At 34.7% G+C, this 15,314-nt stretch overlaps 1 protein-coding gene across 1 annotated transcript in view; it reads left to right on the top strand.

The window, feature by feature from the left end:
- NECAB1 (N-terminal EF-hand calcium binding protein 1) overlaps positions 1–15,314 on the top strand; it is a 221,208-nt gene that overhangs the window by 20,943 nt on the left and 184,951 nt on the right. The window contains exon 3 of the mRNA XM_074199984.1: positions 5,736–5,844. Coding sequence (XP_074056085.1) covers positions 5,736–5,844 — 109 coding nt within the window. The remainder of the gene's footprint in view (positions 1–5,735; positions 5,845–15,314) is intronic.

Consider the following 15,314-nt stretch of genomic DNA (forward strand, 5'->3'; position numbering starts at 1 on the left):
TTATTTTGTACTTGATTAATATTAATATGTTGTTAATATTAATATCATATGTTGACATTATGCTTTTGATAAAGTACATTATTTAAACATTCAAAATTATAAAATAGCACATTAAAGGAAAGCCAGTGTTTCTGAAGGGATAATCCATTAAAATGATTACTAAGAGGACCACTACTGAAAACTCTAACATCCTACTGAGATTATTGCTCTAAGAGTTTCCATTAGGGATTATTCCTCTAATATTTGTGATAATACTAAATGAAAGAGAAATTAAACTATGATACTTAAACAGCCATTTGCAAGGAATATCATGTTTATTATACACAAAACCTGCATTTTCCTGAAATAAAATAATTATTTGTATTAACAAAATATTTAAATTTTTTATGAGACCCTGAGGCACATGCAAAGAAATTATCATAAGGTCTATGAATATTGCAGTGGATACAGAGCTGGATATGGAGACAGGAAATCCTGAGTTCAAATTTGGTTTTGGACTAGCTGTACAAGACAGAGAAAGACATTGAGATTCTGCTTCAGTTTCAACTGTAATAATAATAATAATAATAATAATAATAATAATAATAATACCCAACAGGATTGTTATGGTGCATTGGATAGAGTTCTGGCCCTGGATTCAGAAGGATAGGAGGTCAAATCCGGTCTCAGACATTTACCACTGTTAGCTGTGTCCAGCAAGTCAATTAACTCTGGTCACCCTCAATCCAGAGCCATTTCCAGTTGTCCTGATTCATATCTGGCCACTGGACCCAGATGCCAGTGGAGGAGAAAGTGAGACTGGTGATTTATCACAGCATCCCCCCCACCTCAAATTCAATTCATGTGCTTGTCATGGCATCACCTCCTTGATGTCATGGTCTTCTTTGAAAATGAAGGAGCAACATTATAAGGATTAAAAGAGATACTTGAAAAGAGTTTAATACCAATGCCTAAGATATAAATAGACACTTAGAAATACTTGTTCCCTTTCCTCACCCTCATCATATTCTAAGATTTTTGTGATTCTTTGAAACTGAACAAGTTTGGAACATAAGGTAAAGATAAACTGAGGTAAAGAATAGGAGAGGAAAAGTCTTTTGGGTTGAAAGCTCAGATTAAGCAAATGAGATCTTTCTTGACTCCAACTGCTAGTTCTTCTATTCCTAAATTATATTTAGTTGGTAGAATTTTTAATTATACATATATGTATATACATCTATCTTTTCTCTCATAGAAGAATATAAGTTCCTTGATAAGCAGAGTTTTCATTCTCTTTATCCTTTATCCTTTGAAAAATATCTAGCCTATAATGAGTGCTTAATACATGATTATTGATTGAAGATTTGAAAGCTAAGAAAGATGAAAACCTTTGATTTATAGTAATCAAAGATAATACTCTGTCCTGCTGGAAATTGAGGATCATGGTATTTTGTTATTCTAATATGCAACCTGATATTGAACAAGATTGAATCATGCTGCTCACAAGAAAAATATGACCTGAATTGAATTCAAAATAAATAATTTTTAATAAATAATTCATAAATGTGCCATTAATGTAGAATTCCACCAGAAAGTCAGTCAGTCAGTCAACAAACATCTAAGATTCTATTTATTATGTTTAAGGCACTATACTAAACATTGGTAACACGAAATGCAAAAGACAGTTCCTGCTCTCCCTTTCCCCATACTTTTTAAAATATGGTGCTTTTTATTTGAAAGAAATATTCTTTTTTTGCAAGGCAAATGGGGTTAAGTGGCTTGCCCAATGCCACACAGCTAGGTAATTATTAAATGTCTGAGACAGGATTTGAACCCAGGTACTCCTGACTCCAAGGCTGGTGCTTTATCCACTACACCACCTAGCCACCCCGAAAGAAATATTCTTTTGGGAAAAAAATTAAAAACAGTTCCAATAATGCTGAACAAGGATGGCATCCTGGTGAGAGAACATTTAGGAATCCTGTGGTCTTTTAAGGAAAACCTTTATATATCCCATCAATAGATTCTAATTAGTAGTGTTTCCTTTCCAATCTCAGGAAAAAAGCCCCAGAAAAACTTCTGAGTACTGGATAGACTTTAATTTTATTTGAAATTATATATCTCTTGTTACTGAAATAACTTAAGTGATTACAAAGGAGTGTGACAAGGCACAGCCTCAGTCGTGTTCATTCTCCCTGATCCTATAATAGCTAACCTGAGCCCCTGTTAATGGTTCTCTACTAAAATAACATTTCTCTGTTAAGATAAATTTGTTACAGTGGTTATTTCCCACTCACAAAAGATAAAGACTTTTTCTTGTGTATTTTAATAGATAAAAAAAGGTTTAATCTTGGTTTTCTTCTCCTTGACCTACATCTGTTCCAGATTTGTCTAATTCCACCCTCCCCCCCCCCCCAAGTCTGGACACTTTTCATCCAATTAGAGACAGTATGAGTAGAGATGCAAACCAGAATTAAAGGATGTGACAAAAGGATTCAACCTGATCTAATGGTAACTGGAACCACTGGATGACATGGAATTGGTGAGAGAGTTCTTCCCTGAAACTGGGAGTGTCATAATGGCTTATAGGATCATAAATCTGTAGCTAAGAGGAACTCAGAGACCTTCTATTCCAATTCCTCAATTTTACAGTTGAGGAAACTGAGACCCAAGAAAATTAAACAGATTGTCCAAGGTTGTAGTTGTCAGAAACAACATATGAACAAACACAACCCTTCTGACTTCAGAGTCAAAAATAATTCCACTATATACTTACTACAGATAACATAGCATTTAAGAAAAAATTGACAAATTTAATCAATCATCAGATTGTTTTGTCTATATTATTGCTAAGAGTAAAAGAGAACAACAATAAAAAAGAAAAATCAAATTTCCATACCTCCACAATATATCTCACAAGAATGGTCTCCTCTTTGCTCCCATACCAATTACTTCAGACTCACCATCTCTCATCCAAATGATTGCACTAGCATCCTAATTGTTTTCCATGCCTCAAATCTGACTTTACTCCAATCTATCCTGCACTTAGATGGCATAATGATTTCCCTAAAACACTTCCATACTCACTAAATTCCTGGGGCTCCCTAGTGCCTCTACTAGCAAGTATGTTTTTCTGTTTGAAATTTAAAATTAGTCAGAACCTAACCCTAACCAAATTGTTCCTCTTATTCCTACAAAATGTTACTTCATCTTCTGCCTCCATGCCTTACATTGTCCCTCATGCCTGGAATGAATTTCTTCCTTTATTTTGCCTCTTGTAATGCCAATCTTAGTTTACTTTAAGATTCAGTTCAAGTACCTCTTTCTATGTGAAACCTTTCCTGACTCATGTCAGGTGAAAGTACCTTGTCTCCCCAAATATATATATATATATATATATATATATATATATATATATATATATATATATAATCCTATGTATCTATATATTCTCTCCCTTGTTTCATATTTATCTTTATATACCCTAGGATCTGATACATAGTATCAACTGATTTCTGATTTCTTTGGTGCTATACAGATACAGAATTAATTATACCAGTTCAATCTAGGACTTTTTTTAAAATTAGGGAAAACAAGTCATTTCTTAACTATCTCTACCAAATTAGTTTAGATCAATGAAACTGTGTTTATAAAATCACTTATTTGCTTTACTGGTTGCATGCAATTATTGGATAGCATGCCCAAGTTTATTTTTTTTAAATATAATGTTCAAAGACCATTTATTAAGCCAGGCACTACGTTAATCATTGGATATTCAGAGACAAAAGTAAAACAAGGCCTTGTCCTCAAAGGAGCTCCCCTATCCTAATGGGGGATATAGAATGTTCAAATATGCCTACACAGAGTAATTTTTCAGATCCTCTGCTTTGTATTAAATAAATATAATTTTTGAAATTTGATTTAACTTTTTTCTTTTTTGTCTAATTAAGATAACATTAAAATGAATATAAAAATGAAGGAAAAATATGCAAGGGAGGAATTATTGTCTAAAGTTTAATCCCCAATGTTAATCCTCAGAGTCAAAGTTGTCAAATAAGATCTTTGCCCACTGTTCTCTGCTAGTTACCCAAAACATAAGAAACCCCACATTGAAAAAAGGAGGACTTGGAACAAGCCAGAATTCAATAACAGTTTACAAAGATTATAAAAGCATTTATTACCTGAGAAGTAGCTTGCAAGCTAGAGTAGAGAGACAAAGTTCTCAACTGCTGAAAGTGAAAAGTGTGAGGTATTTCTATGTATTTGCAGCATTTATGATTATTTAAAGTATTCATGGTTAACCAGATGTTAAGGGAAAAAGACAGTGATAGGAAGTCAGGTGGTCAATGCAAATTTAGGGAGAAGATATGTGAAACAATAAATCAGAAAGTAGGATATTTGATGTTCTTTAGATAATCAGAAAGCCAGATGTTTGCTTCTCTCTCTGAGCTAGTCATAACTGGTTTCAGCAGTTGCAGGCATTGAGTGTTATAAAGTTTACTCACAAAGGCTTCAGAAATCCTCTTGATTGTCTAATTGTTGTTTGGTTCCTCTGTGAAAAAGGGGGAAGTTCTAGTATATTTGATCAGTTAGCACAGGCATTATAGTACTCATGTTCATATTGACTACACAGGAGGAGAATATGTTTGTTTTCTCTATCTCTAAAGTTTTGTTATTCCTCCTGAATCTCCCCAGTTCTGGAGGATCACCAGTTATATAGTTTCAACACACAGAGAGAAAAATAATCTAGATCAACTCCTATGGAAAATAAGGGCAAAACCGTAAGAATCTTCCCTCATTAAAAAGTCAAAGATGAAAGAGAAATCATAAGGAACTTAATAAAATTAAACCACCTTCATTTCTATTGGGGAAGATGAGACTTGTAACTGCTAAAAACTTTATCATTATTTGGGCAGTTTGAAAAATGATACCCAGACAGAGGGATATGGATATGAATTGACTAGGATGTAATGATCTCAAAAAAAAATTGAGGGGTAAGAAAGAAGGATGCATTGGGAGAAGGTAAAAGAGAGAGGAAGAATGGAGGAAATTATCTCATTAAAGAGGGGATCAAGGAAGAACTTTTGTAGTAGACTTGAAAATGAAGGTGGTGGTGGGAGGCAGTGTTTGAAGCTTAAGTTTCATCAGAATTGGCTGAAATTTGGAATGATATGTATCCATTCATTTGGGTATAGAAATTTAAGTTACCAAATAGGAAACTAAAAGGAAAGGGGACTGAAATGAGTGGCATTTATAGAAGAGGTGACAAATTAATGGAAACAATGATTAGAAGGAAAACATATTTTTCAGGAAATACAAGGTGAGCTGGAGACAGACAAGTTGAGTGGGAGAGACAGAGACAAAGAGACAGAGGCAGAGGCAGAGAAACAAAAAACAGAGAGAGAGAGAGAGAGAGAGAGAGAGAGAGAGAGAGAGAGAGAGAGAGAGAGAGAATATACCTGTTATTTGAAGATTATAGAAATTAAATATCTTCCTATTGCTTATGAGATAGAAAAGAGATTTTTAAAGCTGATATTTAATGCTTTAAAATCTTGCTCTAACTAGTTTTTCAAACTTGTTTCATACTGCTTCTATTTCTCTTCCCTATTCCCCTTTATTGCAAGCTTCCTGAGGTCAGATCTTGAGTGGTTGTTCATCTTTATATACCCAGCACTCAGCCTTATGTATAGCAAGGCACCTAGTGAATATTTATTGCACTGATATGAATTTGCCTATATTTGTTTATATCATTTCAGATGATGGGAAGTTGTCCTTTGAAGAATTCAAAGCCTATTTTGCAGATGGTGTTCTGAGTGGAGAAGAATTGCATGAGCTCTTCCATACCATTGATACACATAATACCAAGTAAGGAGCCTGTTTATCAATGGGAGTTTGTAAATGAATATACATGATAAGAAGGAATTTTGTTCCGATCAGCTGTTTTTAATCCTATAATTATGTAACTGAGAAAAATCATAATTTCAGTACTTGAAGTCCTCTGAAAATTGTAGTTTGAATCAGAAGACAAAGATATCTGACAGCAATCTTCTTGCCTTGGTTGAGGTACAGTTTAGAAGCTGCCTCCTATACAAAATGTGAAGTAGGATCTTAGATTTTTGATCATTTTTACTCCTATCATTAACAGGAGAGTAGAGTAGTATTACTAGACATTTTATTTTGACCTAAATTTGTTTTTTTTCAAACTTTTTCTTTGAGAGGGGACAATGCAATGGGGTTAAGTGACTTGCCCAAGTCACACAGTCAAGTAAGCATTAAGAGTTTGAGGTCAAATTTGAACTCAGGTCCTCCTGACTACAGGGCTGGTGCTCTATCCACTTGCCTACCTGTCCTTTCCCCAAAACTTTAATGAGCCAACTGCCTTTAACAAAGAGAAATAGAAAACTGAAACAATTATTTACACAATTTGGGTCTTTCTATCCTTATGTCACTCTTAAGAAAAATATTTTATTAGCATAAACACTGGATTTTTGCTTGGATTAATTATAGATAATCATCTATTTCCTCCATTTCAATTTATTTAAAAAAAAATTTTTTTGCAAGGCAATGGGGTTAAGTGGCTTGCTCAAGGCCACCCAGCTAGGTAATTATTAAGTGTCTCAGGTCACATTTGAACTCAGGTACTCTTGACTCCAGGGCCGGTGTTCTATCCACTGTACCACGTAGCCACCACCATTTCAATTTATTTTTGAGGACACCTTTTTATTTTAGTAGTGAGTCCAAAATTATCCTATAGTATGTAAGTTCCTAAATTGCTAACAAATATGGGGGAAAATGAGTAATGTAGAGATTTTGTCTGTTATAAGACTAACATTTATATATGTTAATGTTTGCAAAACAATTTCTCATCAACAATTCTTCAGGGTAGGCTGTATCTTATATTGCTATCCCATCTTACAAATGAGGAAAAGAACAAATGGTAAACATCAGAGCAAGGACCTGAATCAGATCTCTGACAAAGTCAAACATGCTTCCCTCTGTTATCATATTGACTCACTTGATTGTTTAACACAGAATTGTATTATTTGGGATAGATATTGATTATGGGAAATCTATAATAGGGGTGGCTAGGTGGCGTAGTGGATAAAGCACTGGCCTTGGAGTCAGGAGTACCTGGGTTCAAATCCGGTCTCAGACACTTAATAATTACCTAGCTGGGTGGCCTTGGGCAAGCCACTTAACCCCATTTGCCTTGCAAAAAAATATTTTAAAAAAATCTATAATAAAGGATGCACAATTTTAAATTAATCTTTTAGTTCCAGCAACATTCTTACTTCTTGAGTCATTCAGTATCTTCTTATGTATTCGGCAGGTAGGTGATGAAATATATAGAATATTAGACCTGGAGTCAGAAAGGCCTGTATTCAAATCTAACCTCAGAAATGTACTAACTGTGTGATTCTAGAGAAGTCACTTAATCTCTGTTTGCCTTGGTTTCCTCTATTATAAAAATGAGAATAATAAATAGCATCTATCTTCTGGCATTGTTGGGTAAGAATAAAATGAAAATATATTTGTAGAATACTTAGCACTGCTGCCTAATAGTTGTTTACTTTCTTCTTATTTTCCTATATAACAACATTGAGAGAGGTTTAGTCAGTCAGCTATCTTTAAACACACACTAATTTGGAATAACCCACCAATTAGGGTTTGTTTTTTTTTGGCAAGGCAATGGGGTTAAGTGACTTGCCCAAAGCACACAGCTAGGTAATTATTAAATGTCTGAAGCCGCATTTGAACTTGGATCCTCCTGACCCAGGGCCGGTGCTCTATCCACTGTGCCACCTAGCTGTGCCACCTAGTTGCCCCCCATTAGTTTTTTCAAAGAATACAGTTCAGTCCAAAAGATGTGCCAGTTTAAATTTTTTTTTGATAAATGAATGCTCTCAAATTTGTAAGAAACACGAACTTCTAATACAGCTAATATTGGAAATGTTCTGAAGGAAATAATCTAGCACACTGTGATAATGAGCATTCTAGGATTTTAGAATTTATATTTAGCAAGTCTGATATGATTTAAGTTAGTGTTAGAGAATTCTGAAGCAACTGATTGATTATTATGATATGGAAATTTTTTCAAATAGACTGTTAGAGGAAGATATAAAAGGGAAAAAATACTAAATTTGAAGTCAGAAGATGGGTTTGAACCCTCATACTGGGACAGCTAGATGGTGTGGTGTGGTGGATATTGCTCAGGGCCTGGAATCAGGAAAGACCTGAGTTCAAATTCAATCTCAAGCTGCTGCACTTGCTAGCTATGTGATTCAACTCTGTTTGCCTCAGTTTCTTCATCTGTAAAATGAGGTGGAGAAGGAAATGGAAAACCACTCCAGTATCTTTGCTAAGATGAAGAATCAGACACAAATTGAACAACAATAAGCTTTAAAATGCTACCTATGATGTAACTTCCATGTCCTTGTCTTTAAAATGAAGGGGTTGAATTCTAAGAGTTTCTTCTGAAATCTATGTTTATGTGATAGGTCTAGAAACTAGATTTGTAATTTCTTTGATATAAGGAATACTCAGACAAAGGAATTCCTAGTCCAGCCCTTTTTCTAGTACATATAGTCTTGGGAACACTAAAATGTTAAGTGACTTGCCTAGGGTTCACACAGCCAATATGTAAAAGTCTTGAACCCATATTTTTATGATTTTGAATTAATTCTTTGCTCCTATTTAATCACTCAAGGTAAGAAGGCATACTGAATATAGGATAACTTTTATTTTATTCCAAAGAAAATTCAAGAGACCCCCAAAGAACTCATGTTGTTGTTCAGTCATTTTTCAGTCATGTTTGACTCTTCATGACCCATGGGGAGCTTTCTTGGCAAAGATACTAGTGTAGTTAGGCATTTCCTCCTCCAGCTCATTTTACAGATGAAGAAACTAAGGAAAATAGGATTAAATAACTTGCTGAGGGGTACACAGCTAATAAGGTTCTGAAGCCTGAAGATAAGTCTTTCTGATTCCAGGCCCAGCACTCTATCTATTTCATCATTTAGTTGCCCAAAAGAACTCATAGCAGCCTATACATATTTGATCTAATTTTTTCTCCTTTTCTGCTGAAATTCACCTCATTCCTAGGTTTTCTAACTAGAAACACGCCATCAACCTATGATTGATACTCATCATGGAAACAAAGTGCCTAAATTAGAAGCAATTTGGAGGCTAGTGATACCTAGTAAATCTCCCCCCCCCCTTATTGTATATGATAGATTAAAAAAATTCTTTGTTTTTTGAGGGGGAAGAGGGAGAGGAAGGAGAGGGAAGAATTAAAATTTTATCAATTATATCTAAAATTGTACCTTCTGCATTACCTATCATCAATACAAAAATAAATATTGATGAATATAGAAAAGCAAGGGAAAACAACCTTGAAACAAGGTAAAGTAAACTGAATAAGGAAAGTAGTGACTCTAGAAATGTAAATGTAAAGGATAACAGCAGTAACAACAAAACAATTGAAAATGAATGCTACAAAATCAAATAGTTCAGTCTCGTAGAACTCTTTCCCCCTCACTTCCTTTTTTTTATATTGTATTGCAAGGGATGACTCTGGGAGAGAATTGAGGGGATGTAATACAGTGGGAAAAATAGGTGATATAATAAGCAAAAGATATCAAGAATTTTTTTTAAACTTTAATATAAATAGCCCTTAAATAATATCTATTTTTTATTGCTTTTTGTTTTTCTTTTTGCTAGGCAGTGGGGTTAAGTGACTTTCCCAAGGTCACACAATTAGGCAATTATTAAGTGTCTGAGCTCCATACTCAGGTACTCCTGACTCCAGGGCCAGTGCTCTAGCCACTGCACCAACTAGCCACCCCAGAATACCTATTTTTAAAAAGCATTTGAAATAAAATATACATTCTAAAATGTATAATTTTATTTAGTTTATTTTTGCTAATATTCTAGAATCTTCTGGATTCTTTGTCCAGTTACCTTGGCAGGAAGAATGCTGTGGAACTTGACCTGGGCAGTACCACTGTGTCTGTGAACCCAAGTAACCTTTCCCCAGATCACCCTAGTTTTACTGGGTTTACCTCCAGGAGTATTGTTTTTTTCCCTTGTCTATATAGGTATATCTTTTGCCTAAATATAATTGTTTCATCCTAAGAATAAGCCCCTTTTATTTTAAAAAGAACTGTGTGTATTTCCTCTGGTTTTGTAGGTCTTCATTGTAGACAGTAAAAATGGCTTTAGACCACAGTTATCCAGATTTTTTGCTGTTATAGAAGTACTGACTCTAGAACAGGCTCTAGAACTCTTGAACTTAGGGTATCTAGAGGGTAACGCAGAGCCTAGAATTACTTAGCAACCCTCTTTCTCTGGTTGTCTGAGGTTCAGGAACTAGCACTACTTGGACACATGGTTGGAAACTTATCTGTTACCACCTTCTGCTATTGCTGCCTCCTGGACTGGGTACAGGCACTTAGATTCTAGGAACTTAGGTCTCCCAGAGCCAGGGGCACAAAGGTAAATGTTTAACTATAAGCTCTCCATGGGAAAAAATGAATGCAATAAACACTTTTAAGGTTTGTCTGCATCATTAAAACTTCTTTCCATCACTTTATTAAGCCAACAAAACGATAAATCAAGCCCCTTTTTAGAGTTCACTGATTTCTAAGAGTTGATTGGCATATCCTTGCCCAGAATTCTAATTATCCTTCCACTTTCCATCTACTTATCTTCCTTTGGATTTAGAAGTTTCCATCTCAAGGACCAGAGGATTGTCACTTGGTCTCAGAAGCTATGTTGATATGAATATACCTCCCATGTACCAAGTCTACTCATCTTCTCTTAATCCTTTGCTTTCTTATTTTGTTATAAGTGGCATAAGTATAAACTAATCTTTAAGTTCAAATAGGATTTCTATATTTTGGAGTACTCATGTTGAGAGGATAGAGTGGATAGAGGACAGCCCTGGAGTCAAGGAGGACAGGAGTTCAAATCTGGCCTCAGACACTTGACACTGATTAGCTGTGTGACCCTGGGCTAGTTCCTTAACTCTGATTGCCTCTCACCCAGACCCATCTCCAGTCATTCTGATTCACATCTGGGCAATGGACCCAGATGGCTCCAGAGGAAAAAGGGAAGCTTAGCACAGCACACTGTCACTCAAATCCTCATGTGCTTGTCATGACACCTGATATCATGATCTTCTTCCAGAATAAGGGACAAACATCATCATCATCATGTTGAGAAGATTCTTATCACAACCTTTGAATGGGGGCGGGGGGGAGAAGACCACAAAAAGAAACAGGCTTGCAGTGAAGACTTTTTTATAGACCTAACACAAAGAAGTGACTCACAACCCTTCAAACTTGTCAATTCATTCAATATTAATGAACAAGAGCCCAAGTCAAACAATCACACTGATGAGATTCAGGCAGAGCTAAACAAAGACTCAATGCCTGGTAAACTCATCACAGTGATCAGAGATCTCATCTCAAGTTATACAAAGTGATATTCTAAGTGTCAAAAGACTAGTAAATATAGCAACTACTATAGGAAGCCAAAGGAAAAAAAGATTAACATTGACTGGAAGAGCTGGGGAAAGCTTCGGGGAGGAGAAAAGATCTGAGTTGGAATTTTAGTGAAGGGTAGGACACAGATAGTGGTGCTGGTGGTGGTGCTGGTGTGATGGTGGTACTGGTGGTGGTGGTACTGGTGCTGGCAATGGAGAAGAATGTAGCAAGCATATTATTATTGTAGTCCAGCCCTCCCTTAGATTTGTCTGAAAGGTCAGGTTTTAGAGTGAATTGAAATAAAACATTTGAATATATTTGGCAATTAACCAAAAAACACTCAGTAGGAATATAGCACTGACTCAAGAACTCCCTTTCAATTGCATGAAGAAATGTATATGGTCTGACTTCATAGAGATGGGTCTTTTGCTGGGTCTGAAAAATACTGATTCCTCATGGGCTGGCTTCTTTTATTTCCTTAGGTAATCAGCAATCCACAGCAAAACCTTGAGTCTTAGCACCTATATCAATAAAAATCTTAGTAGATTTTCCTCAATTTTTAGGGGAAAAACTAGTCTAGGTTAAGTGGCAGAAGACCCTGGTCAATACTGTTCTTATCATGAGCATATCCTAGGAGAAGAAAAATCACAAGTAAATATATGTACTGTACTGCTCTTGGATAATAATGTTTTGATTAATTAGTTAAATTCTAAGAATAAAGAAGTTAATAACCCTTGTCATCTGAAAAAGTGATATTCCTTCATGTCTAAACCGAATTCTGGGAATAACAGGTGCTGCGAAGAATAGAAGCTATTAAATACCATTCTAGAATATATTCTTTAGAAAATAAGGACAAAGCAGAAGACTTCTTTTGTGATGCAAATATTGCATAATATGAGTGTTGACACTTAAAACTATATTAGTCCATGATGTGTGATGATTATTTCTCCCTCACTGCATTCATTGTTAATTTTTTTTAAATTTTAGCTGGGTTTGAGGCAATTCTTTAGAGCCTCAATACTTTTAACCAATGTCAAATAGTGAAAGGGGAAGTGGTTTTTTTAGGTTTTTTTGGAAGTGCTTTTTAAAAATGCTGTATTGTATTTTTATTTATTTTATTTAACATTTTCCCTTTACATTTCTTAAAATAAATTTGCTTATTTTTAGCATTCATTTTTCACCCTCCTGCCTCTTTCACATATACATGTGCATCATACATAACATATTTCCATATTAACCATGTTGTAACTTCCAAAAAGACAAGAAAAATAAATAAAACAAAAAAAAGTTTTCTTCAATCTGCACTCAAGAGTTCATCAGCTCTGTCTTTGGAGGCGGATAGCATTTTCCATAAAAAAAAATCCTTCAGAATTCTTTTGGGTCATTGCATTACTGAAAATAGCTAAGTCATTTATAATGGATCATTGTTACAATATTTCTGCTACTGTGTTCTGGTCATACTCACTTTGCATTAATTCATTTAAGATTCCCCAGACTTCTTTAATTTCTTGTAGCACAATAATAATATTCTATCACAATCATATTCTGCAACTTGTTTAGTCATTCCTAAATTTATGGGCATCCCTTCAATTTTCAATTCTTTGCCTCACAAAAAAGAGCTGCTATAAATATATTTGTATGCAAGGTCCTTTTCTTTTGATCTCTTTGGGATACAGACCTAGTAGTGGTATTATTGGATCAAAGGGTAATCACAGTTTTATAGACCTTTGGATGTGGTTCCAAATTGTTCTCCAGATTTCTTGAACCTGTTTATAACTTCATCAATAATAAATTAGTATTAAAAGGGGAAGTTTAAGAATTGAAACTAGTCTTTTTAGTTTTCTTTGACTGGGCTTGTGATTTCATATGTGCTGGGAACTTCTAGTGAGATAATTCCATTTATCAATGGAATTTAATAAATGTTCCATGGCTTAGTCTTGGAAAGTTGCTTGAAGTCATTGAAAGATAAAGTAACTTGATAAAAGTACCAACATGAGTCAGAGGTAGAGCTTGAATCTAGATCATCTCATCTGAGGCTGGCTTCCTATCCATTGAGTCATGCTGTCTCTTATGTTACTTAGTATTAGTATCTTTTAGTTGTCTATGACAAATGGATTAATTTATCTGAGTGTTCATGTACCTCTGAAAGCTGACACATATGAATAGTGTATGATGATGTTTGTCTTTTATTTTTGAAGAATACCATTACATCAGGGATGTGATGCCATGACAAGCACATGAATTAGATTTGAGTGGGGGGGTGGTACTGTGATAAGTCACCAGCCTCACTTTCTCCTCTAGAGTCATCTGGGTTCAGTGGCCAGATATGAATCAGGATGAGTAGAGATGATGCTGGGCTAGTGGTACAGAGGACAGAGCACTGGCCTTGGTGTTAGGGGGACTGGAGTTCTAATCTAGTCTCAGGGACTCACCTTTAACTAGCTGTGTGACCCTGGGAAGGTCACCTAACCCTGACTGCCTCACATGAATAGTATATATATATATATATATATATATATATATATATATATATATATATATACACATATATATGCATATGTATATATATATATATGCTTACAAATATAAATATATACACACATGCATGTATAATATAGTGTCAATCTGAGAGAGTGACTGAGACAATTAGGTATATTGGTTGGGAAAATCTTATATACTATCTATGATGTTTCATGCAAAGAAATGATACCTACAGGAAGACTTCAATGTTTAAGACTTCATTGTTAGAGGCAGTGTGGTATAATAAAAGGAGGGGCTAGCTCGGCTTCAGAGGAGCTGGGTTCAAATCCCAATTCTACCATTTATTAGCTTAGAGATCTTATTTAAACTCAAAAGTCAGTTTTCTCACCTGTAAATTAAGGAAATCATTGAATCAAATAAGCTCTCTCCAAACTATAAATTATGGCAAAGTATAACCTCCAAAGAATAAAAATTATAGGAAACTCAAAGAGCAATGGAAAGACACGTGGTTATAAATGTGCTAGGACATTTTCCTACCCACACATAATATAGAAATATACCGTACTGTATAAAAATATACTACTGAGTAGACCAGGTCATATAGCAGAATCAAGAATAACAGATGGAAAGCTTTAGTTTTTTAGACTGCCTCTGATATTGAGAACCCTTTTGATCCTATATAGAGGATTTGTTAATAAGTTTTTATTAAGTGCCTACTATGTGCAAAGCACTGTGGTTAAGTAATGGGGATATAAATCCAAAAAATGAAACATATCAAATGGGAAGTCATTTAATATTTCTGGACCTCAGTTGTCCCTTCTATAAAATAAGGATGTTGAACTAGATGATTTCTAAGGTCTCTTCCTAGCTCTAAATCTGTAATTCTATAACTCACACATTTTACAACGACCAACTCAAATTTAAGGACAGCATTCTCAATATGAGACACCAAATATGTCTGAAACTCTTGTCTTTATATAAACCAGGAATTAATTACTGGAGTTATTAGCTGTCTTCAACATCTTGTGAAAAACAAATTAGTTCATTTGTTGATCAAAGACATATGAAAGGAAATTCCCTGGGATGGAATTACTTATGTTACTGCTATCCTTGAGAAGTGCTGTATCTTATTTTCAGAAAGATGGAAAGCTAAGAAAATATTTTTGAGAGAAAGGAAAAGCTAATTGAGAGCATATACTACTTAATCACTTTTCCCCTTTTGATTTGTGAAGAGGATTCTTAAAAATATCTTACTTTCTCATGAAAAGAAAATATTAGAATGGCAAGGTAACACATTTTTCTGTTAATTATTATGTAATTAGGATGATTGTAAATTTCAAAGTAAACAAAGTCAATTCTTGGAGAACA

This window comes from Macrotis lagotis, chromosome X (genome assembly GCF_037893015.1).
Source record: "Macrotis lagotis isolate mMagLag1 chromosome X, bilby.v1.9.chrom.fasta, whole genome shotgun sequence".
In the NCBI taxonomy this organism is placed as follows: Eukaryota; Metazoa; Chordata; class Mammalia; order Peramelemorphia; family Peramelidae; genus Macrotis; species Macrotis lagotis.